Source organism: Coregonus clupeaformis, chromosome 27 (genome assembly GCF_020615455.1).
Source record: "Coregonus clupeaformis isolate EN_2021a chromosome 27, ASM2061545v1, whole genome shotgun sequence".
NCBI lineage: Eukaryota > Metazoa > Chordata > Actinopteri > Salmoniformes > Salmonidae > Coregonus > Coregonus clupeaformis.
The window spans coordinates 35,181,256-35,205,819 of record NC_059218.1 but is presented as its reverse complement, the minus strand read 5'-3'; the positions used below and the strand labels follow the sequence as shown (position 1 = coordinate 35,205,819).

General features: G+C 48.0%; 1 protein-coding gene across 2 annotated transcripts in view; it reads right to left on the bottom strand.

Moving 5' to 3' along the window:
- Nucleotides 1-15,020: 15,020 nt before the first annotated feature.
- LOC121541889 (ephrin type-B receptor 4a-like) overlaps nt 15,021-24,564 on the bottom strand; it is a 34,821-nt gene continuing 25,277 nt past the window's right edge. The window contains exons 6-16 of one of the 2 annotated variants that reach the window (XM_041851259.2): nt 22,067-22,402; nt 21,841-21,965; nt 21,380-21,548; nt 21,026-21,125; nt 19,442-19,506; nt 19,180-19,293; nt 18,810-19,057; nt 18,401-18,616; nt 17,552-17,895; nt 16,876-17,034; nt 15,021-16,572 (exon numbers count right to left, since the gene is read on the bottom strand). In XM_041851259.2, coding sequence (XP_041707193.1) covers nt 16,467-16,572; nt 16,876-17,034; nt 17,552-17,895; nt 18,401-18,616; nt 18,810-19,057; nt 19,180-19,293; nt 19,442-19,506; nt 21,026-21,125; nt 21,380-21,548; nt 21,841-21,965; nt 22,067-22,402 — 1,982 coding nt within the window. In that variant the 3' untranslated portion in view covers nt 15,021-16,466. The remainder of the gene's footprint in view (nt 16,573-16,875; nt 17,035-17,551; nt 17,896-18,400; nt 18,617-18,809; nt 19,058-19,179; nt 19,294-19,441; nt 19,507-21,025; nt 21,126-21,379; nt 21,549-21,840; nt 21,966-22,066; nt 22,403-24,564) is intronic. The other variant, XM_041851260.2, reaches the window with a different exon arrangement.

Below are 24,564 nucleotides of genomic sequence, written 5' to 3'. Positions count from 1 at the left end.
AGTGCAGCTCATCCAGGATGGCACATCAATGCGAGCTGTGGCAAGAAGGTTTGCTGTGTCTGTCAGCGTAGTGTCCAGAGCATGGAGGCGCTACCAGGAGACAGGCCAGTACATCAGGAGACGTGGAGGAGGCCGTAGGAGGGCAACAACCCAGCAGCAGGACTGCTACCTCCGCCTTTGTGCAAGGAGGAGCAGGAGGAGCACTGCCAGAGCCCAGCAAAATGACCTCCAGCAGGCCACAAATGTGCATGTGTCTGCTCAAACGGTCAGAAACAGACTCCATGAGGGTGGTATGAGGGCCCGACGTCCACAGGTGGGGGTTGTGCTTACAGCCCAACACCGTGCAGGACGTTTGGCATTTGCCAGAGAACACCGATTGGCAAATTCGCCACTGGCGCCCTGTGCTCTTCACAGATGAAAGCAGGTTCACACTGAGCACATGTGACAGACGTGACAGAGTCTGGAGACGCCGTGGAGAACGTTCTGCTGCCTGCAACATCCTCCAGCATGACCGGTTTGGCGGTGGGTCAGTCATGGTGTGGGGTGGCATTTCTTTGGGGGGCCGCACAGCCCTCCATGTGCTCGCCAGAAGTAGCCTGACTGCCATTAGGTACCGAGATGAGATCCTCAGACCCCTTGTGAGACCATATGCTGGTGCGGTTGGCCCTGGGTTCCTCCTAATGCAAGACAATGCTAGACCTCATGTGGCTGGAGTGTGTCAGCAGTTCCTGCAAGAGGAAGGCATTGATGCTATGGACTAGCCCGCCCGTTCCCCAGACCTGAATCCAATTGAGCACATCTGGGACATCATGTCTCGCTCCATCCACCAACGCCACGTTGCACCACAGACTATCCAGGAGTTGGCGGATGCTTTAGTCCAGGTCTGGGAGGAGATCCCTCAGGAGACCATCCGCCACCTCATCAGGAGCATGCCCAGGCGTTGTAGGGAGGTCATACAGGCACGTGGAGGCCACACACACTACTGAGCCTCATTTTGACTTGTTTTAAGGACATTACATCAAAGTTGGATCAGCCTGTAGTGTAGTTTTCCTCTTTAATTTTGAGGGTGACTCCAAATCCAGACCTTCATGGGTTGATTAATTTGATTTCCATTGATAATTTTTGTGTGATTTTGTTGTCAGCACATTCAACTATGTAAAGAAAAAAGTATTTAATAAGATTATTTCATTCATTCAGATCTAGGATGTGTTATTTTAGTGTTTCCTTAATTTTTTTGAGCAGTGTATTTAGATTGTAGTTAGGTATTGTAGGTAGTTATCGTGGGTTGTTGTATGTAATTATTGTAGGTATTGTATTCGGCTGAGCCCGGTGAAGCACAAAGCTAGCTAACCCACTACCTGGACTAGCTAGCGGGTAGCTACTGGTAACTATTAGCAACTGTGGATAGTTGTTTCACCCCTGAGAGTACCTGTAATTACGGCAGCTATCTGCCTACAATAATTACATACAATAATGCCTACCATTCAGCTGTTTTTCTAACCTCATTGTCTGAAGCGTTAACGTTAGGTAGTAAGTATCTACTGTGCTCGAAATGTAGCTAGCTTGTTGCTACCTGGATAGCTACTAAACAATAGCTGGAACGACCTACCGAACAGACGCGAACTGGCTGAGTCAATTCAGTGGCTAGCTTTGCACTTGGCTAGCTAACAGTAGCTGCTAGCGGTAAGTTATAACCTACATTTGTGTTTTGTTTTTACATACTGGTAACCAGAGTCGTTCAAGGGAATTCTGGACATGGGTGACTAGTTAACGTTAGCTTGGCTCTCTCTGTGTGTTCGTGCCGTGGGAGGATGGGTTTCTTCGTAGGCAGAAAGCAATGGCTAGCTAGTATGCTAACTATTCTAGCTAACTAACTGGCTGAATAAGTTGACGACGGACTCGCTCAAGCTGTCGGGACTAACCCACAACGTTAGACACGGACACGAATGATCTGCTTGGCGTGTTGATACACTGGTGGTTTGTTGTGGCCGATAATTGGTGCTAAACCGTGTTGCTGGAGTCCGGCATGCTAGTCATATGACTAGGTGCCCTGGACGGTTTTCACGGAAGAATACTGTACCAAGTTAGCTAGCTGAATAAACTAAGTTAGTCTATTCCTAGAAAACATTGAACCGCTGTAGTTTACAACAATTATAGTTTCTGAGGTGGAAGTTGGGAGAGTTATATTTGGGTGTTTTCAGTGAAACGTAAGTGAGGGAGGCCCCGCTCTCTCGCTTTCCCAGATGTTTAGTTAATTTCATTCCGATCTCCTTTGCATTATTGTAGCCATTTTCTGTAGCCTGTCAACTATGCCTCTGTCTATCCCTGTTATCTCCTCTCTGCACAGGCTATACAAACGCCTCACACCGCGTGGCTGCTGCCTCTCTAACCTGGTGGTCCCTGCACGCACGACTCACGTGGAGTTCCAGGTCTCCGGCAGCCTCTGGAACTGCCGTTCTGCGGCCAACAAGGCAGAGTTCATCTCAGCCTATGCTACCCTCCAGTCCCTCGACTTCTTGGCGCTGACGGAAACATGGATTACCACTGAAAACACTGCTACTCCTACTGCTCTCTCCTCGTCTGACCATATGTTCTCGCATACCCCGAGAGCATCTGGTCAGCGGGGTGGTGGCACAGGAATCCTCATCTCTCCCAAGTGGATATTCTCTCTTTTTCCCCTGACCCATCTGTCTATCTCCTCATTTGAATTCCATGCTGTCACAGTCACTAGCCCATTCAAGCTTAACATCCTTGAAATGTATCGCCCTCCAGGTTCCCTTGGAGAGTTCATCAATGAGCTTGACGCCTTGATAAGTTCCTTTCCTGAGGATGGCTCACCCTTCACAGTTCTGGGTGACTTCAACCTCCCTACGTCTACCTTTGACTCATTTCTCTCTGCCTCCTTCTTTCCACTCCTCTCCTCTTTTGACCTCACCCTCTCACCGTCCCCCCCTACTCACAAGACAGGCAATACGCTTGACCTCATCTTTACTAGATGCTGTTCTTCTACTAATCTCACTGCAACTCCCCTCCATGTCTCCGACCACTACTTTGTATCCTTTTCTCTCTCGCTCTCCTCCAACACTACTCACTCTGCCCCTACTCAGATGGTAATGCGCCGTCGCAACCTTCGCTCTCTCTCTCCCGCTACTCTCTCCTCTTCCATCCTATCGTTTCTTCCCTCTGCTCAATCCTTCTCCCTCCAATCTCCTGATTCTGCCTCCTCAACACTCCTCTCCTCCCTTTCTGCATCCTTTGACTCTCTATGTCCCCTATCCTCCCGACCGGCTCGGTCCTCCCCTCCTGCTCTGTGGCTTGACGACTCATTGCGAGCTCACAGAACAGGGCTCCGGGCAGCCGAGTGGAAATGGAGGAAAACTAGACTCCCTGCGGACCTGGCATCTTTTCACTCCCTCCTCTCTACATTTTCTTCATCTGTTTCTGCTGCTAAAGCCACTTTTTACCACTCTAAATTCCAAGCATCTGCCTCTAACCCTAGGAAGCTCTTTGCCACCTTCTCCTCCCTGTTGAATCCTCCCTCGTCAACCATTTTGAAAATAAGGTTGATGACATCCGATCCTCGCTTGTTAAGTCAAATGACACTGCTGGTCCTGCTCACACTGCCCTACCCTATGCTTTGACTTCTTTCTCCCCTCTCTCTCCAGATGAAATCTTGCGACTTGTGACGGCCGGCCGCCCAACAACCTACCCGCTTGACCCTATCCCCTCCTCTCTTCTCCAGACCATCTCCGGTGACCTTCTCCCTTACCTCACCTCGCTCATCAACTCATCCTTGACCGCTGGCTATGTCCCTTCCGTCTTCAAGAGAGCGAGAGTTGCACCCCTTCTCAAAAAACCAACACTCGATCCCTCTGATGTCAACAACTACAGACCAGTATCCCTTCTTTATTTTCTCTCCAAAACTCTTGAGCGTGCCGTCTCTAGCCAACTCTCTTGCTATCTCTCTCAGAATGACCTTCTTGATCCAAACCAGTCAGGTTTCAAGACTGGTCATTCAACTGAGACTGCTCTTCTCTGTGTCACCATCAGATCCTCCTCTCCACCCTCTCCGAGTTGGACATCTCCGGCGCGGCTCACTCTTGGATTGCGTCCTACCTGACCGGTCGCTCCTACCAAGTGGCGTGGCGAGAATCTGTCTCTGCACCACGTGCTCTCACCACTAGTGTCCCCCAGGGCTCAGTTCTAGGCCCTCTCCTATTCTCGCTATACACCAAGTCACTTGGCTCTGTCATATCCTCACATGGCCTCTCCTATCATTGCTACGCAGACGACACACAACTAATCTTCTCCTTTCCCCCTTCTGATAACCAGGTGGCGAATCGCATCTCTGCATGTCTGGCAGACATATCAGTGTGGATGACGGATCACCACCTCAAGCTGAACCTCGGCAAGACAGAGCTGCTCTTCCTCCTGGGGAAGGACTGCCCGTTCCATGATCTCGCCATCACGGTTGACAACTCTGTTGTGTCCTCCTCCCAGAGTGCAAAGATCCTTGGCGAAACCCTGGACAACACCCTGTCGTTCTCCGCTAACATCAAGGCGGTGACCCGATCCTGTAGGTTCATGCTCTACAACATTCGGAGAGTACGACCCTGCCTTACATAGGAAGCGGCACAGGTCCTAATCCAGGCACTTGTCATCTCCCGTCTGGATTACTGCAACTCGCTGTTGGCTGGGCTCCCTGCCTGTGCCATTAAACCCCTACAACTCATCCAGAATGCCGCAGCCCGTCTGGTGTTCAACCTTCCCAAGTTCTCTCAAGTCACCCCGCTCCTCCGCACACTCCACTGGCTTCCAGTTGAAGCTCGCATCTGCTACAAGACCATGGTGCTTGCCTACGGAGCTGTGAGGGGAACGGCACCTCCGTACCTTCAGGCTCTGATCAGTCCCTACACCCAAACGAGGGCATTGCGTTCATCCACATCTGGCCTGCTGGCCCCCCTACCTCTGCGGAAGCACAGTTCCCGCTCAGCCCAGTCAAAACTGTTCGCTGCTCTGGCACCCCAAGCTCGTGGAACAAGCTCCCTCACGACGCTAGGACAGCAGAGTCACTCACCACCTTCCGGAGATACTTGAAACCCCACCTCTTTAAGGAATACCTGGGATAGGATAAAGTAATCCTTCTACCCCCCCCCGAAAAAAAAAAAAACATATTGTAAAGTGGTTATCCCACTGGCTATAAGGTGAATGCACCAATTTGTAAGTCGCTCTGGATAAGAGCGTCTACTAAATGACGTAAATGTAAATGTAAATGAATTGGAGTTGATGACAACGCAATACATAAAATAATGTAAATAGACAACTTGAAGCAACCACATATTTAGCCATAGAGCACGTTCTGATTGGCCAGTGAGGGATCAAGCCTTGACACACCTACAACCTACAACAACAACAAAATTCATCCCTTTCGCGCCACTGCCAGCTACTGCGCCCATAATTCCGGTTGTGAAAATAGCAAAGATATTTCTGACACACTCGAACCTATAGCGCTAAGATTTACCAAATGTATTAGGTTTGTTAAAACAGAGCCGATTAAACTCAACTCCGCGATTTACGATGGAGTTGAGTGCGCGACTAGTGTGGGTGGACTGGAGCTCCGACATCACATACATTTTTTGTCAAAAACAACTTATTTCAGCAGCCAAAGAATAGCCCACAATTACACACAACATTGTTTTGTGTAATTGCGAGCTATTCTTTGGGTGCTGAAATACATTGTTTTTCAAAATAAAAACTTAATTTTATGTGATGTCAGAGATGCAGTCCGCCCACTCTAGTCGCTGCTCAACTTAGCCGGTTAGTTAAAATAGAGCCCTAGATTGAATACCGACAGGCATCATCATTCTACTAATTCTGACCCAATCCGTTGAGTCGGTCATCTATTGGGCAGTTCTATGAAGAGCCAGACCTGCTTGAGGACAAATAACAGTTATTTATGTGGCCCTGGGTGGAGTGGTCTAAAGAACAGACAATAGTAAAGATAACAAATCCAGATAGGCTAGAGAGTAAACCAGGATAGGATAAGGACCAGACCCTGTTAGGATGAAGGACAGCCAGACCTCAGAAAGAACAGAGCTTACTAGAGGAGAGAACAGCAGAAGAAAAGGCAGAGAAACACAGGGTGCTGTAGCAGCACAGAAAAGGGGGATTGGCTAAAGGGATTTACACTTGTGGGGGTCAGAGGTGAGGAGTGGTTGGTCAGAGGTGAGAAGGGTTTGGAGTTAAAATGGGAGATTAAGCTGGGGCCTGTGTGAAAGGTTAAAGACGTCCTCCAGTGATTTTTGAACTTTTCTTGTTGAAAAACGATATCCCAAGTATACATGCAGTAATGTAGTTTCAGTTTAAGTTTCAAGTTATATTAGTCGTATGTACAGTATACACATGGTATGCACCGTCCAATGAAATGCTTACTTGCAGGTTCCTTCTCGACAACGCAACAACAATAAGAAATCATAAAAGAAAATAATACCCACATAAAGTAAAAGGCAGTAGAATATAATAAACATTTTAGCATAAGCAGGGGTGCAACTTTCACTGGGGACATTCCCCCACATTCTGAAATTGCATTTTTGTTCCCACCTGTTTTATAATTGGAATGTGATACAAAACGAGGCAACGGTGGTCTTTAGGACCATGCGGAAGCCTCCAAGCGGTCGGGTAGGCTGTTTGGAGTGTTTATCCGATTGGATACAAAAAAATATATAATTATATAAAATAAAATCAAATCAATTTTTATTTGCCACATGCGCTGAATACAACAGGTGTAGACATTACAGTGAAATGCTTACTTACAAGCCCTTAACCAACAATGCATTTTTTTAAGTTTTTTTTTTTTTAAGTGTTAAGTAAAAAAATATAAAAGCAAATAACTAAAGAGCAGCAGTAAAATAAAATAGTCAAGGTAATTTAGGTAATATGTACATGTGGGTAGAGTTAAAGTGACTATGCATAAATAATAAACAGAATAGCAGCAGCGTAAAAGAGCGGGGTGGGGGTGGGGGGGGGGGGGGGTTAGTGCAAAAAGTCCGGGTAGCAATGATTAGCTGTTTAGGAGTCTTATGGCTTGGGGGTAGAAGCTGTTGAGAAGCCTTTTGGACCTAGACTTGGCACTCCGGTACCGCTTGCCGTGCGGTAGCAGAGAGAACAGTCTATGACTAGTGGCTGGAGTCTTTGATCATTTTGAGGGCCTTCCTCTGACACCGCCTGGTATAGAGGTCCTGGATGGCAGGAAGCTTGGTCCCAGTGATGTACTGGTCCGTACGCACTACCCTCTGTAGTGCCTTGCGGTCGGAGAACGAGCAGTTGCCATACCAGGCGGTGATGCAACCAGTCAGGATGCTCTCGATGGTGCAGCTGTAGAACTTTTTGAGGATCTGAGGACCCATGCCAAATCTTTTCAGTCTCCTGAGGGGGAATAGGCTTTGTTGTGCCCTCTTCACGACTGTCTTGGTGTGTTTGGACCATGGTAGTTAGTTGGTGATGTGCACACCAAGGAACTTGAAGCTCTCAACCTGTTCCACTACAGCCCCGTTGATGACAATGGGGGCGTGCTCAGTCCTCTTTTTTTTCCCTGTAGTCCACAATCATCTCCTTTGTCTTGATCACATTGAGGGAGAGGTTGTTATCCTGGCACCACACGGCCAGGTCTCGGACCTCCTCCCTATAGGCTGTCTCATCGTTGTCAGTGATCAGGCCTACCACTGTTGTGTCGTCAGCAAACTTAATGATGGTGTTGGAGTCGTGCCTGGCCATGCAGTCATGGGTGAACAGGGAGTACAGGAGGGCACTGAGCATGCACCCCTGAGGGGCCCCCGTGTTGAGGATCAGTGTGGCAGATGTGTTGTTACCTAACCTTACCACCTGGGGGCGACCCGTCAGGAAGTCCAGGATCCAGTTGCAGAGGGAGGTGTTTAGTCCCAGGGTCCTTAGCTTAGTGATGAGCTTTGAGGGTACTATGGTGTTGAACGCTGAGCTGCAGTCAATGAACAGCATTCTCACGTAGGTGTTCCTCTTGTCCAGGTGGGAAAGGGCAGTGTGGAGTGCAATAGAGATTGCATCATGTGTTGATTATTTGGGTTGGTATGTAAATTGGAGTGGGTCTAGGGTTTCTGGGATAATGGTGTTGATGTGAGCCATGACCAGCCTTTCAAAGCACTTCATGGCTACAGATATGAGTGATACGGGTTGGTAGTCATTTAGGCAGGTTATCTTAGTGTCCTTGGGCACAGGGACTATGGTGGTCTGCTTGAAACATGTTGGTATTACAGACTCAGTCAGGGACATGTTGAAAATGTCAGTGAAGACACTTGCCAGTTGGTCAGCACATGCTCGGAGTACACGTCTTGGTAATCCGTCTGGCCCTGTGGCCTTGTGAATGTTGACCTGCTTAAAAGTCTTACTCACATCGGCTACTGAGAGCGTGATCAAATAGTCATCCAGAACAGCTGGTGCTCTCATTCATGCTTCAGTTTTGCTTGCCTCGAAGCGAGCATAGAAGTGATTTAGCTCATCTGGTAGGCTTGTGTCACTGGGCAGCTCGCGGCTGTGCTTCCTTTTGTAGTCTGTAATAGTTTTCAAGCCCTGCCACATCCGACGAGTGTCAGAGTCGGTGTAGTACGATTCAACCTTAGTCCGGTATTGACTCTGTGCCTGTTTGATGGTTTGTCGGAGAGCATAGCGGGATTTCTTATAAGCGTCCGGGTTAGAGTCCCGCTCCTTGAAAGCGGTAGCTCTACCCTTTAGCTCAGTGCGGATGTTGCCTGTAATCCATGGCTTCTGGTATGTACGTACGGTCACTGTGGGGACGACATCATCAATGCACTTATTGATGAAGCCAGTGACTGATGTGGTGTACTCCTCAATGCTATCTGAAGAATCCCGGAACATATTCCAGTCTGTGCTAGCAAAACAGTCCTGTAGCTTAGCATCTGCATCATCTGACCACTTTTTTATTAACCGAGTCACTGGTGCTTCCTGCTTTAGTTTTTGCTTATAAGCAGGAATAGAGGATAGAGTTATGGTCAGATTTGCCAAATTGAGGGCGAGGGAGAGCTTTGTATGCGTCTCTGTGTGTGGAGTAAAGGTGGTCTAGAGTTTTTTTTCCTCTGGTTGCACATTTAACATGCTGGTAGAAATGAGGTAGAACGGATTTAAGTTTCCCTGCATTAAAGTCCCCGGCCACTAGGAGCACTGCCTCTGGATGAACGTTTTCCTGTTTAATTATGGCCTTATACAGCTCATTGAGTGCAATCTTAATGCCAGCATCGGTTTGTGGTGGTAGATAGACAGCTACGAAAAATATAGATGAAAAGTATCTTGGTAAATAGTGTGGTCTACAGCTTATGATGAGATACTCTACCTCAGGCGAGCAAAACCTTGAGACTTCCTTAGAATTAGATTTTGTGCACCAGCTGTTGTTTACAAATATACACAGACCGCCACCCCTTGTCTTACCGGAGTCAGCCATTCTATCCTGCCGATCTAGCGTATATCCCGTCAGCTGTATGTTGTCCATGTCGTCGTTCAGCCACGACTCGGTGAAACATAATATATTACCGTTTTTAATGTCCTGTTGGTAGGATAACCGTAATCTTAGGTCATCCAATTTGTTCTCAAATGATTGAACAGTGGCTAATAGGATTGATGGAAGAGGCAGTTTACTCGCTTGCCATCGGATTCTTACAAGGCACACCGACCTACGTCCACGATATCTCCATCTCTTTCTCATGCGAGTGACGGGGATTTGGGCCTTGTCGGGAGTCTGTAGGATATCCTTCGTATCCGGCTTGTTGAAGAAAAAATCTTCGTCCAATACGAGGTGAGAAATCGCTGTCCTGATATCCAGAAGCTCTTTTTGGTCATAAGAGACGGTGGCAGAAACATTATGTACAGAATAAATTACAAATAACGCGAAAAACACACATAATAGTACAATTGTGTAATGAATACTCGGACAGAGTGGTAAGATCCAATCGCAGAATCGCGATGCTTTATTAGAGTACAGACAAGGGAATAGCTTAATCGTGGTCGGGCGGGCTGTGGTCAAAACCGGGCCAGGCATAGACAGGCAGAGGTACCAAGGGAGCGGGCGTAGTCGTAGTCGAGGGCACAGGCACAGGGTCAGAGTACGGTAATCACTGAGATAGACAAGCAGAGGGTTAAGCAATACGGGGAGTCAAACAACAAGGCACTGGTCGGATACACGGGTAATCAAAAACAACAAACTCTCTCTCTCGGAACAAAACGCTTAGCAAGTCACAATGGAACAATACCTCGCACCGACTGAACTTCTGAGCACACCTTAAATCCTACACTAATTACTGACAGGTGTGCTCAGAACTCAGGTGAACCAGATCGAGTCTGATGACTCCCCCTCTCTGTAGATCGGGGAAGTGTCAGACTCTGACTAGACCCAGCCAACCCCCGATCCCTTACAAATTGGTTAGAGGGCTGTAAAACGGCAGCCATCTTCTCCGGTGCCACTTAAATTAGATCTTGCCCCCCAATCCCCCCCACTTCTAAAACCAAAGTTGCGCCCCTGTGCATCAGTATAATACAGGAAGGCACAATTTATAGTCCAATATTTACACGTTTTGGGGAAGGGGGGATTTGGGGGCAAGTGTTTAATTGCGCATTATTTAGCAATCATACTAAGAGTCTGGTAGCAGCAGTTGTGATTTGTGTGTTGCATGAAGGTTCTGTATATGTGTATGTGTATGTGTTTATGTCTGTGTGGGTGTGTGCATGAGTGAGTGCATGTGTGATAAGGTGTTAAGTGCATACACTAAAGAGTAAAACAAACATGTTTTGAGCACAATATAGTTTTTTAGACATAACTGCAAACTTCAAGGAGTAGGGCATTCAAGGAGTTGGTTTGATGGGAAGTTATGATGTCTTCGACCTCCCCCCTTGCTTGAGGAACAACAGAGGAGCAATAGAGAACAAAAGAGGAAAGCCCACCCTCCCCCACTTGTGCTATGTCTTGACCTACCTGGACCACTTATTGAGATGTCCCTTTTGTTAAGTAAATCAGGTGTTAGATGAGGTGAAAGGGAGAGTGGCCCGAAGGGTGTTTACCATCCCCTAGCATCCCCAGTGGCTCTGCAAGCGCAGCGAGGGTATTCTCGCTGCTGCCATGCTCTCCAGGCACCATCGCATGAGCCTGAAGCCACAGACTCTGGCCAAACTGGTGTTTCTAAAAGGGAATTGAAAGACACTGAAGACTTTGGCATTTTTAGGTATATATAATATGCCATTTAGCAGACACTTTTATCCAAAGCAACTTACAGTCATGCGTGCATACATTTTTGTGTATGGGTGGTCCCGGGGATCAAACCCACTACCTTGGCGTTACAAGCGCCGTGCTCTACCAGCTGAGCTACCGAGGACCACCAGGTACATTTTTATTCAATTCTAAGTCACAGCAGTTTATAGACTATAATGATTTATTACAACAAAATGTTGTTTAAATGCTGAGCGCTTATTGTTCCTGCCAGCCTAGTGTGTCACACTTGCAAATTCGTCACAATTTATTTATTTGCAGGCTATAACCTTCAAATAATTGAAATAATAGGCTAATAATATAGCCTAAATAGTTCATTTCAACTCCGCTCACATACTCTGTATCCTGCCCAACTTCAATCTTTGGAGAAGGTAAAAGGTAAGAGGTAAGATCATTTGGAGGTCAGATGTTCTCTTTGAGGGAGGTTTGTAGGCCTATAAAATGGCGGAGCAGAGCCCTGTGAAATGCTGTCATGGGATCACAGAGTTCAGCTGGAGTTGTCAGTCATGAAGTGGAATTAAAAGGTGAAGAAGGGGTTAAGTTATATAGTGAAGAAATCCCCTTGTCTGACAATTTGGTGAGAATTAAGAGCAGCAGTGGGGCCAAGCTAATCTTTAAAACAGAACGAACCTTGATAAGAAAGTTATGAGAGGTCATCACAGGCACTCAGCTGTAGACCATGGCCACATTTCAACATCCCCCACTACAGACACACACACATAAAATATATCACGTCATATAACTCCTCTCACCTAAAGTCATTGATTCTGACTCTTTTTAGATTTTTCTTGGAATAACTCTAGTGTTCTCCTGCTCACTACTACCCTGTTCCCAGAAGAGCCAGAGGGGCTTGAAGCACAGGGCAGGCCTGGGAGGTGGAGGCAGGGTATGGGTAGCAGGACAGCCTGGTCTCATAGAGTAGAAGTAACATAGTAAATGTAAATCCTGGACACACAAATTACTATATGATATGTTCGGTATGGTTACATAAGACAGAAGGTTACTTAACGCAGAAACGAAAGTAGGGTGATTGGTGGGCGTATAACCCGAACATCTAGCAACCCAAAGGTTGCGTGTTCGAATCTCATCACGGACAACTTTAGCTTTAGCTAATTAGCAACTTTGCAACTACTTACTACTTTTTAGCTACTTTGTAACTACTTAGCATGTTAGCTAACCCTTCCCCTAACCTTAACCCTTTAACCTAACTCCTAACCTTAACCCAAACCTTAACCAATAACCCTAATCCCTAGCCTAGCTAACGTTTGCCACCTAGCTAATGTTAGCGTTAGCCACTTAGCTAACGTTAGCCACAACAAATTGGAATTCGTAACATATAATACGTTTAGCAAATTGGTAACATATTGTGCGAACTGCAATTCGTAACATATCATATGAATTGTAATTCGTAACATATCATACGAAATGGATGAGGGACATTCACAAATGAATACATACAATACGAAACTTAACATATCATACTAATAATTGGAGAGCCCAGATTTACATTTACTATGTTACTTCTACCCTTGAGTCCAGGTTGAGCAGGAAGGCCCCTTCGTTTCCTCCTTAGATGGTGGGGGAAGATCTTCCAACATGGGAGAGATAAAGGGACAGGGGACAAGATGGGATGGCGTGGATGTGTGGACAGGGGGAAAGATGGATAGAGGAAGTTATTGACAGACAAGGGGGATGAGGGATATGAGATGATGACTATATAAACACAAACGTAAGCTTGAGTAAAGACTGGTTGTGGACACAAGACAGACTGGTTGACAGAGAGATGGATGGACATACTTATAATTGAATGGATAAAACGAAATGATGTAATGTTCATCCCCAACTACAGAGAGGTACTCTCCGTAGCATCTGCCCATAAGAAGAGGTCTATATGGAATGATTGTTATAAAGTAAGCAGACACAGTTCTTAACAACCCCCACTTTATACACAGACTCTCTCACACGCACATACACACCTGTCTTTCTCCTCTGTCTCTTCCTAGGCCTCCACCACCCTGGCTCCACACTTGAGTGCACACAGGAATGTAAGGGGAATGACACAATCCTTTAAGTGCTGAAACCTGATTGGCCCAGTCTTTTATCTCTTCAACAACAGCCCTAATGGATAGGCATTCAGATAGGGGTTAAAGGTCACGCAGACAGACCCTAGGAACCAGAGCTAGCTCACTATCCATCTCTCTCTCACACACACCCACTCACACACAGACACACTCACACACCCACTCACACACACACAGACACACTCACCCACATGCAGGCACACCGCCTGGGCCTGCCTATGTTGAAAATATCCAATTATAAAACCATTTCAAACTGGGACACTCCAACTCTTTTGTTAGCGAGGGGATTTAACAGCAGGACTGAATGGCAGATTTCTACAGAAACCCCCAATAAACGTTGATTTGATTCGAAGTGTGGGTCTGGAGAGGGCATTTATTGTTTTACATTGGGGGAAGGGTCAGAGGTCAGGTGGCTCGGAGGGGTCATCCTCTCATTGTTTATCTGCAGCACATGAAAGCTTCTGTGACACACTTCCTTTGTAACAGCGGAGCGCAGGGCACAGGAGGGCCATGGGACCTGGGACTGACTCAGCAACAACACAGATAATAGAAGCACCTACATTAGCTTTAATGCTTTGCAAAACCCAACACCCAGAGTAAGATTACAGTCTGTGTGAGTAAGTAAATCAATCAAATGTATTTATAAAGCCCTTTTTACATCAGCAGATGTCACAAAGTGCTATACAGAAACCCTGCTTAAACCCCCAAACAGCAAGCAATGCAGATGTAGAAGCACAGGGGCTAGTAAAAACTCCCTAGAAAGGCAGGAACATAGGAAGAAACCTAGAGAGGAACCAGGCTCTGAGGGGTGGCCAGTCCTCTTCTGGCTGTGCCGGGTGGAGATTATAAGAGTACATGGCCATTAAGGCAAGATTGTTCTTCAAGATGACCAGCAGGGTTAAATAATAATCACAGTGGTTGTAGAGGGCGCAACAGGTCAGTACCTCAAGAGTAAATGTCAGTTGACTTTTCATAGCCACGCATTCAGAGGTCAAGACAGCAGGTGCAGTAGAGAGAGAGAGAGTCGAAAACAGCAGAAAACAGTCTGTGGTGAGCTCTCTGTGGGCTGCTCTGCTCTGAGATGGGGCTGTGGACGTGCTGTTAACAGGGTAGTTAGTAGCAGGGGCATGGTGAGAGCAGAGCAGGGACTACTCCAGAGGACTGAGGAGCAGAGGGGAGAACACACAGGAGAGTGTCAGAGAACAGAGCCAAGGACAGGCTGAGAGCGATCAGGGGTACGGGCTGTCCCTCTGAAGGAAGGAGCAGGAGAGAGGAATGTCCGCGAGGGAGCTAAGGGCTCAATTCCCAAACCATAACCCCCCTCCCACTCCCTCACTGTGGAGGTCACAGTATCTGTGGGGAGGAATGTTTGAAATAAGAGCTGCCAAGGAAACGGATCACCTTAAAACAATTACAGGAATATGGTTAATATCCTGAAGCTGGCTGTGCATATGTGTGAGTGTGTGTGCACTTTTGGGATGCTTCACATAGTATGCATGAGAGTGTGTGTGTTTAAATGTGTTTCACTTTGTATTTGTGTGTGTGTGTGTGCATTTGAGAACTGTAGAGGGAGTGTGTGTAATGTGAGTGTTATTACAAGCTCAGTTGCCTGTTAAAAGAGGAGCAGGAGTCCTAGGTGATAAACACTGGTGTGTGTCTTTATTGTGACTGAATACACATTACACACAGAAAGGATGGGGGAATCGAAACATACTTATCTACACAATATTTTAAAAGGCAACTTTATAAAAGATAGGTCCCTGTTTTTATAACAGATCCTCAATGTGAAGATCACATGTCCCACAATCCTTTAGTTAACAAGGAACCACACAATCTCCCCAAACATGTGAAACTGGTGGCATCTGAAGGGACTTTGTATGGCAGATCAAACTTTATTACCCTGGGAGGGCTTTCCACTTTATAGAACAGGCATTTTGATTTCAATTCACATAGAAGATCAAATGGCACTCGAGCAAGATGGAAACACACCACCAATAATATCAACCAATGAGAGGCCAGACTGATGTCTTTCCTGGTCAAAGTCGTCCAATTAGAAAATACTTAAGCAGTGTTCTCTTGGTCTCGGTAACCACGGTCAGGGACCTCGTTCAGTCTGAGTGTGTGGAAGTGAGCTGCCCAGTCCAGCAGCAACAGGAAGTGGAAATGTCCAGCCAGCCATACTCCAAGAGAAACACAGGAAGTACTGCAGCTGCTGAGAGGAGGAGAGGTGTAGACAGACAGAGAGATCTCTATATCTGACTAAAAAACCCAACTTCTCTGTTCAATCTATAAAAGTGCTGATCTCAGTCCTGCTCTCCTCCCACACAGCTGACCCAGGAGGGTCACACACATTCACTGAGGAAGATGAGAGGAAGGCTTGTATGACTACAGTCTGTTCTGGTCTAAATGCCTACATTACCCATAACACCTGAGGAAAGGTGAGGCCATTTTGAAACCAAAGGAAAACGTGAGGCCCATCCGATAAGAGTCCAAACACACATTTTCCAGTCCGTTGAAAGAGCTGTCATCCACATCATCGTATAATGCACATGGATGAATAATCCAAGACAAAACATTTGTGAAAGTGTCACCATGTTTGTGAAAGTGTCTAGTTCAAGTTCTTCATCATGAAATACACCAATAGAAAAGCTTTAGTCCTTTGGTTGGCGTTGGCATTGATCTGTGCTTCCACTAGTATCACCAGTTTGTTCAGGACCACAGGTAAACATTCAAGCAGTGAAGCAGAGGAGGAGTAGTGAGGGTGAACTGGCCAGCGAAGCAGTCTGAGAGTCTCCAGCAGCCTCCTACCAGTCCCCAGCACCAGGCCTGACTGACCGCTCGGTGGTCAATGAGGACAGGTTGAACAGGTTGTAGGGAAGGTCATCTATAATAAGTTCGTATTGAGGCTCTGTCACTACGCTGAGAAGGGGCCGGCTGGTGCCAGGGTGAGGGACTGCGTGGGTGTAGCACCACAGGGTGCTAGCTAGGTCCATGGGTGTGCGATGTTCTGTGTGCTGTGTGCGTGCTGGTGTCTGTGTTCGGTCAGGGTAAGAGGTCAGGGGTCAAGGTGAGTTGTGCCGGGTTTAGAAGCGTATGGTTACAGGGCTCTTGGTCATGGTCAGAGTCTGGATGCTGGACAGGATCTTCCTCTGGTGTCCAGCCAGGGTCACTCCCAGACGCAGCAGGTCCCTGAGGAGAAGGACATACTGTTAGATAAACAGACAGAGACAGATAGGCAGACAGAGAGACTGACGGATAGGCAGACAGACTGACAGACAGATAGGCAGACAGACAGACAGATTGGCAGACAGACTGACAGATAGGCAGACAGACAGACAGGCAGACAGACTGACAGACAGGCTGACAGATAGGCAGACAGACAGGCAGATAGACAGGCAGACAGAGATACAGAGCTATGGTCGTAGAGAGTGACTCAACTTCAAGACACCCAGAGACAGACAGACAGCTACATTGTTGTAGGTGTGAACTCACTCAGCAGTGATCTGGGCCAGCAGGTCTACAGAGGTGAATCCAGCCTGGAGGAAGCTGTCCTCATAGCGCTCCATTTTGATGGCCCTCAGCCACTCCCCCACGGAGCCACACGCTGAGGGGGCCGGGGGGGCCCGCTGGTCCAGCAGGGGGTGGGACGGCCTGGGGAAAGGGGACACACACAGGGACACGTCACACACACACTCTTTGTCACCAGCACACCAGCGGCCTCACAGGCATGTCCACGGAATAGGGGCGGGATCTAAGGCTGCATGAGTGACAGGTAACAACAATGGCTGCTGGAGGGGAGGGGGCGTGGGCCAGGCTGTGAGTGACAGGTCAGTATTTGGGGTGGGAGAGGGGGAGATGATGGGCACAGCTAGAGCCTGACAGGTCACAGCAGGGCAGAGGAGCAGGACAGAGGAGCAGGACAGAGGAGGGACAGTAAGAGGTTCATGTAGACTGACTCTCTGACAGACAGGACTGTATTCTAGGAATGAAGTACTGGAATGAAGACTGGGGCTCTATTAGGGGACAGGATATACAATACTCCAGGTGGTTAGACAGTCATTTCCCTGTCTTTACCTCATGCTTTGTGTTTAAACCCACACTACCTTCTCTGACTCTCCACGCACCCTCCACACCCACCCCTCTCGCCTATAGATCTGTGCCCACTCACCCTGCACCCTCCTGGGCCATGATCTTGAGTGAGGCAGGGTTGCGGATCAGCTTGTCCAGGGCGCTGACGATGGCGGCAAAGCGAGGGCGGGCCGAGCGCCCCTTCTGCCAGCAATCCAGCATCAGCTGGTGGAGGTGGGTGGGGCAGTCAGGGGGCGGCGGTAGGCGGTAGTCCTGCTCTATGGCGTTGATCACATCCTGGTTGCTCATGTCCCAGTAGGGCCTCTCTCCGAAGGACATGACCTCCCACATGACGATGCCGTAGCTCCAGGCGTCGGAGGCTGAGGTGAACTTCCTGAAGGCGATGGCCTCTGGGGCGGTCCAGCGGATGGGGATCTTACCACCCTGATAAAAGAGAGGAGTCAACAACCACACACCATAACCATATGCAGTCAACAACCACACACCATAACCATATGCAGTCAACAACCACACATCATAACCATATGCAGTCAACAACCACACACCGTAACCATATGCAGTCAACAACCACACACCGTAACCATATGCAGTCAACAACCACACACCATAACCATATGCAGTAAACAACCACACACCATAACCATATGCAGTCAACAACCACACACCATAACCATATGCAGTCAACAACCACACACCATAACCATATGCAGTCAACAACCACACACCATAACCATATGCAGTCAACAACCACACACCATAACCATATGCAGTCAACAACCACACACCATAACCATATGCAGTCAACAACCACACACCATAACCATATGCAGTCAACAACCACACACCATAACCATATGCAGTCAACAACCACACACCATAACCATATATGGGCTTGGTGTTGAGGAAGAACGGGGTGCAGTAGTCTCACCAGAGAGCTGGTGTAGGTGGGGTCTGAGGAGTTCTCCTGGAGGAAACGGGACAGGCCGAAGTCAGACACCTTACACACCAGGTTGCTGTTGACCAGGATGTTGCGGGCGGCCAGGTCTCTGTGGACATAGCTCATCTCAGACAGATACTTCATTCCCGACGCGATGCCACGCAGCATGCCCACCAGCTGGATGGGAGTGAACTGACCATCGTTCAACTACAGAGAGGGAAGACGAAAGAGTTAGAGATCTGGGAGAAACAATTAAATATGTGTAAGAGGGGTGGGGTTGAGGGAGAGTCAGAGACCAGAAGTGACATAGTGAAAGAATGGAAGGAGTTCTGTGTGTGTGTGTGTGTGTGTTTGTGTGTGTGTGTGGAAGGCTCAGAGAGAGCGCTATATAGATACTGACCCTAAGGAAGGAGTCAAGCGCTCCGTTCTCCATGAACTCAGTGAGGATCATGACGGGACAGGAGGCTGTGATGATGCCCTCCAGGTGGATGATGTTGGGGTGCTGGAACTGGCCCATGATGCTAGCCTCCGACAGAAAGTCCCGCCTCTGTTTGTCCGTGTAGCCGCTCTTCAGAGTCTTGATGGCCACGTAGTTCTCCTTCTTCCCTGGGACCTTCAGCCTGCCCCGACACACCTCCCCAAACTCCCCTAGAGACAAGCCAGGGAAACATTACTCATTACAATACATACATGATATTACAGCACCCCATCAACCAGTCTGTTAACAGGCAGCAAGAAATAACATCACAGAGAGAAAGCGTGAGACCCACCGGCACCAATGACCTCCTCGATCTTGACAAAGGAAACATCGATCTCCTTGGCAAACTCCCGTACGGCTTCGTTAGGGTCCTCGTAGGTGAAGGGGTCAATATAGACCTTGACTCCTGAGGAGAGGAGGGGGGGGGAATTAAACGACAAACCAGTCATGGTCACATACAGACTAAAAGATGAAAAACATGACTTTGAACAAATCTGTATGCACTATTTGCGTGTGTGCATGTGTGTGTGCTGTGTGTGTGTGTGTGTACTCACCTTGGCCCAGGAGGTACTGTCCATGTTTGTCACTCAGCTCTGGGTCCTTCATTCTACTGTGTCTGCTGTGGAAAAGAACAGAGTGTGGGAGAAGAAGGAGAGAGAGGGGGAACGAGAGAAAAGCGTCAAGGTGTCAGAGAAAGAGAGATAGAGGGAGAGACAGGAAGAAAGAGGTTGTTAGTCCGGTGACATAACACTGTCTCTAATCTCTCCCTGGGTGTTTTTATGTGTCACAAACAAGCTGGTATCTCTCTGTCTCAGACACAATACATGACTGGTAGATGAAGTAATGCCTTGACCCTGGGCTCTCCTCTACTGTTCTCCCCCATTCAGGAGCCACTCTGCTCTGTGTGGCTGACTGTGTGTCTGTGTCTGCTGTGCACTGTGCTGGAGGCCTCCATTAGTGAGACTTCCTTTGGCCCCATCCCAGTAGGACTGTACAGCCCTGTAGCTACTGGACCCCTGCCTCTCTCTCTCTCTCTCTCTCTCTCTCTCTCTCTCTCCCCCTCTCTCTCTCTCTCTCTCTCTCCCTCACTCTCTCTCTCTCTCTCTCTCTCCCTCTCTCTCTCTCTCTCTCTCTCTCCCTCTCTCTCTCTCCCTCACTCTCTCCCTCGCTCTCTCTCTCTCACTCTCTCTCTCTCTCTCTCTCTCCCTCACTCTCTCCCTCTCTCTCCCTCACTCTCTCTCTCTCTCTCTCTCTCCCTCACTCTCTCTCTCTCTCTCTCTCTCTCTCTCTCTCTCTCTCTCTCTCTCTCTCTCTCTCTCTCTCTCTCTCTCTCTCTCTTTCTTTTCCTCTTTTCTTCCTCACAGGCCCAAAATAGCAATACTGTCCCACCCTCAGCTGGCGGTTGGTCCAGGCCTCTACTGTGAGTGAGAATGTGTGTTTGTGTGCATGCGGGTATGTGTTTCAATGTGATTGCACACATCTGTGTATTTCTCAGAGTATGTGCAAATACACAATGTATGTGTACTGTATGTGTGCGTATTTGTGTATGAATGTATTCATGTGCACAACTCTGTATGGTTTGTGTATGGTGTGTGTATGGTGTGTGTATGGTGTGTGCCCCAAGGTCAGGACTATTGTTCTCCGGTCCTGTGGAGACAGGGTTGGGACGGCTGCATCCTGTCACTGACCGCCTCCCTCCCTCCATCTCCCCCCCCTCTCTTTCTCTCTCTCTCCCTCCCGCTCTCTCTCGCTTTCTTTCTCTCTCTCTCTCCCTCCCTCTCTCTCTCTTCCTCTCTCTCTTCCTCACTCTCTGGTTCCCCATGTTCCCATAACCTTTTTTCAGAGGGCATGTGTGGCTGTTTGCTGAAACAATGAGGCCCAGGGAAAGGGTTGTAGTGAGTGGAATAACTTCTAGCCTCCAAAGCACAAAGAAAATGTATTTGGTTCTGTGAGAGTTTTGCTCAAATATGACATACTGTTTGTAGGTAGCAGAGTTATTATCTAAGCTCAATAAGATATGATTGGTAGAGGTTACAAAAATGTCAAAGTTAAGATAAGATCCATATGTTATTTATTTATTTATTCACATTACAGAATTTATGTCCCTGTCTCGCCCTCTCTTTCTCCCCGGCTCTCACCGTATGCATAAGACAGCCACAGTGACAACAGTGATGAGCAGCAGCATCCCCATGGCGATAAGGAAACTGGTCATCAGTAGCTGGTTAGGAGAGTCGTCCCCTGAAAAAAGGATGAAAAGGAGAGAAAAGGAGGGGGGGTGCAGGTCCAGGGAAAAATAGAAAAATTAGTAACAAGGAAACGTCAAAAATACACCAAAACAAATGTTGTAACTGATTAACTAATGTATTCTGGCAAATAAACTAGAACAACAGGGTGGAACTAACACACACAAAACTAGAAGAAACCTAGAAGACTTTGTTGGCCTGGATATGTACAGGCCTCTCTGAGAGAGTGAAGCCTGGGCCTTTCTTTACCGTCAGGCAGGGTTCTGAAGGAGGCTGCTGGGCTGAAGCTGCCATAGCCGGCCATGGTGCGAGCCCGGACCTGCACCTCATACTGAGTGGCCCTGCGGAGATCACTCAGCACCACCTGGTTACTGTCACTCTCCCTGTAGCGACACAACTGCTCCTCACCTCGACGCTCCTGCGGGACGGAGAAAGGGATGGAGGGAGAGAGAGACGATGGAGCGAGAGAGGAATGGAGGGAGAGAGGGATGGAGGGAGAGATAGACGATGGAGGAGAGAGGGATGGAGGGAGAGAGGGATGGAGGGAGAACAAAAGCAGATAAGAACAACGGGTTGAGCCAGTGGGAGAGAGGTAAGAGTGATGGACACAGATAGAACAGTCAACTCCCTAAGACCTGAGGGGAGTCAGTGCTACAGTATTATTTAACAATGGGAGGAGAGAGAGAGATAGTGTGTCTGGTCATCCTTACCGTCTCACAGTAGCGTAGCTGGTATTGCAGGATGGTGTAGTGGGGCTGGGCTGGAACTGACCAGTGGAGAGTCAGACTGCTCTCTGTAGAGATACTCTTCCTGATCACAGACACCAGCACTGGAACTGACAAACACAAATTAAACAACTTTAAAAGATAGAACAACACTCAACTTCCTCTTCTAACCATACAACACCAACCACAAACCCAAACATCCCTCTCTCACCCTCGTGACTGGTGGTGATGTTAACTCTATCGCTGGGTGCCCCCTTGCCATTGGACGGGGAGACCCCATTGAGGGCCTGGATAGAGAAGGTGTATGTGGTGTGAGGCATGAGGCCCCAGACCACCACCCTGCGGCCCAGCAGGCCTCGCTGAGAGGGTCTGTAGCTGACATTGTCCCCGCAGGGGGAGCACGGACCCCTAGGGGTCCCACACAGAGAACACTCCACAGAGTAGCTCAGGTCAGTCCTGCCGCCGCTGTCCATGGGCTCGCTCCACTCTAGTGTCACCGTGGTGTCGTTGATCTGGGTCACGATGCTGCGTGGGGCAGAGGGGGGTCCTGGAGGACAGGGGGGAGAGGAAAGGGTCACACACCACCTCATTAGGCAATCAGCAATCATAAATACTTCATCAGCCAAAAGTACTAAGACATTTTCCATTTGAAGGCACTTTACTGGCCCGATGTGCCATATTACTGTTCCTCTGTTTCAGATTTGCATTGTCAATTAAATCACTTGCATTTTATTTGCTATTTGTTACGCTCCAGACACATTTCAGCTAGCGTCTGGAGGAGCCGCCGGGGAAGAGGGGCTGAGGGGCACAGCAGGAAACAACATTGTGATGCAGGATTGAATTGGTGCTCCAATTACATGCGTCTATATTTTGATAATGATCAGCAGCTGAAGATTGTAGTAGGGGGAATGTGATTTCTGCCACAATTGCAACGCCAACCAGCCAGTATGAATTAGTTCCTGCTCCTGCCAATGAGGCTGTGTGGCACAATGCTCTCTGGGAGGTTGGGGTGGCCACAAGTAGGAGACAGTTGTGTACCATCACATAGACCTACTTTAATTTAGGTTGAATTTACGTCAAATTAAAAAAGTCAACATTTAGGGGGGGGGCGTGTTGGGGGGGGCTGTGATTAGCAAAAATATCAGGAGTGATTAAAATCATTCAAACTGTCTGTCTTAATTAGAGACAGCTTTAATTAAACATGTGGTGTAATAGGTTAGCAGAGTCTACACAGGGAATTATTTTGGTCCTCGACAGGGTTTCAGTCTTCTGCCAATTGCTGTTGGTTCCGAAGTCTTTTCATGGCCATTCTGAGTGAGTGTGCCCAATTAAAAATGCCTCCCCTTTCACACACGTGGCTGAATTGAAATTCCTGAATCCACATGGAGGTGTCACTCAGGGCCATCAATGCTTCCCTTACTGGGAGTGACCACCAGGCTCTGCCCCGCCCCCTCTACACCGCCACAAAGGAGCCGCATCTCAATACTCTCAGCCCTGACCTAAGAGCAGGTGAGAGCAACACCAGAGGAAAAGAGAAGCTGAAGAGAAGCAAGGGACAACAAAGGAGGTAGGGGAACAAGAGAAACACGTTGAAAGTGAAAGTAGGGCAGAGACACAGAGAGAGAGAGAGAGAGAGAGAGAGAGAGAGAGAGAGAGAGAGAGAGAGAGAGAGAGAGAGACAGAGAGAGAGAGAGAGAGAGAGAGAGAGAGAGAGAGAGAGAGAGAGAGAGAGAGATAAAGAGAGAGATAAAGAGAGAGATAAAGAGAGAGATAAAGAGAGAGAGAGAGAAAGAGAGAGAGAGAAAGAGAGAGAGAGAAAGAGAGAGAGAGGCATATACCAGATGCTCAGCAGGCTCTGCTCACACTTACTGGTCTGAGGCCAAACCACACGACTAACAACATTGGACACTTTATGGAACACAAAGCCTTCACTATCTCATCCTGGAATATCCAAGGCCTGAGGTCATCTGCCTTTGGCCTAAAGAGCAGGAACCTAGACTTCACCAAAGCAATCAGAAATACAGACATTGTCATCCTACAAGAAACATGGTAGAGAGGAGATGGACCCACTGGTTGCCCTCTAGGTTACAGAGAGCTGGTAGTTCCATCCACCAAACTACCAGGTGTGAAACAGGGAAGGGACTCAGGGTGTATGCTAATTTGGTATAGAGCAGACCTAAATTAATCAAAACAGGAACATTTTACATTTGGCTAGAAATTCAAAAGGAAGTGATCTCACAGAGAAAAATGTCCTCCTGTTGTGCTACCTATATCCCCCCACTAGAATCCCCATACTTTAATGACGACAGCTTCTCCATCCTGGAGGGGGAAATCAATCATTTCCAGGCCCAGGGACATGCACTAGTCTGTGGCGACCTAAATGCCAGAACTGGACAAGAACCTGACACCTCAGCGCACAGGGGGACAAACACCTACCTGGAGGTGACAGCATTCCCTCCCCCATATGCCCCCCTAGGCACAACTACGACAACATAACCAACAAAAACGGGTCACAACTCCTGCAGCTCTGTCGCACGTTGTGTATGTACATAGTAAATGGTAGGCTTTGAGAGGACTCCTACGGTAGGTATACATATAGCTAATCTCTTGGCAGTGGTACTGTAGACTACTTTATCACCGACCTCAACCCAGAGTCTCTCAGAGCGTTCACAGTCAGCCCACTGACACCCCTATCAGATCACAGCAAAA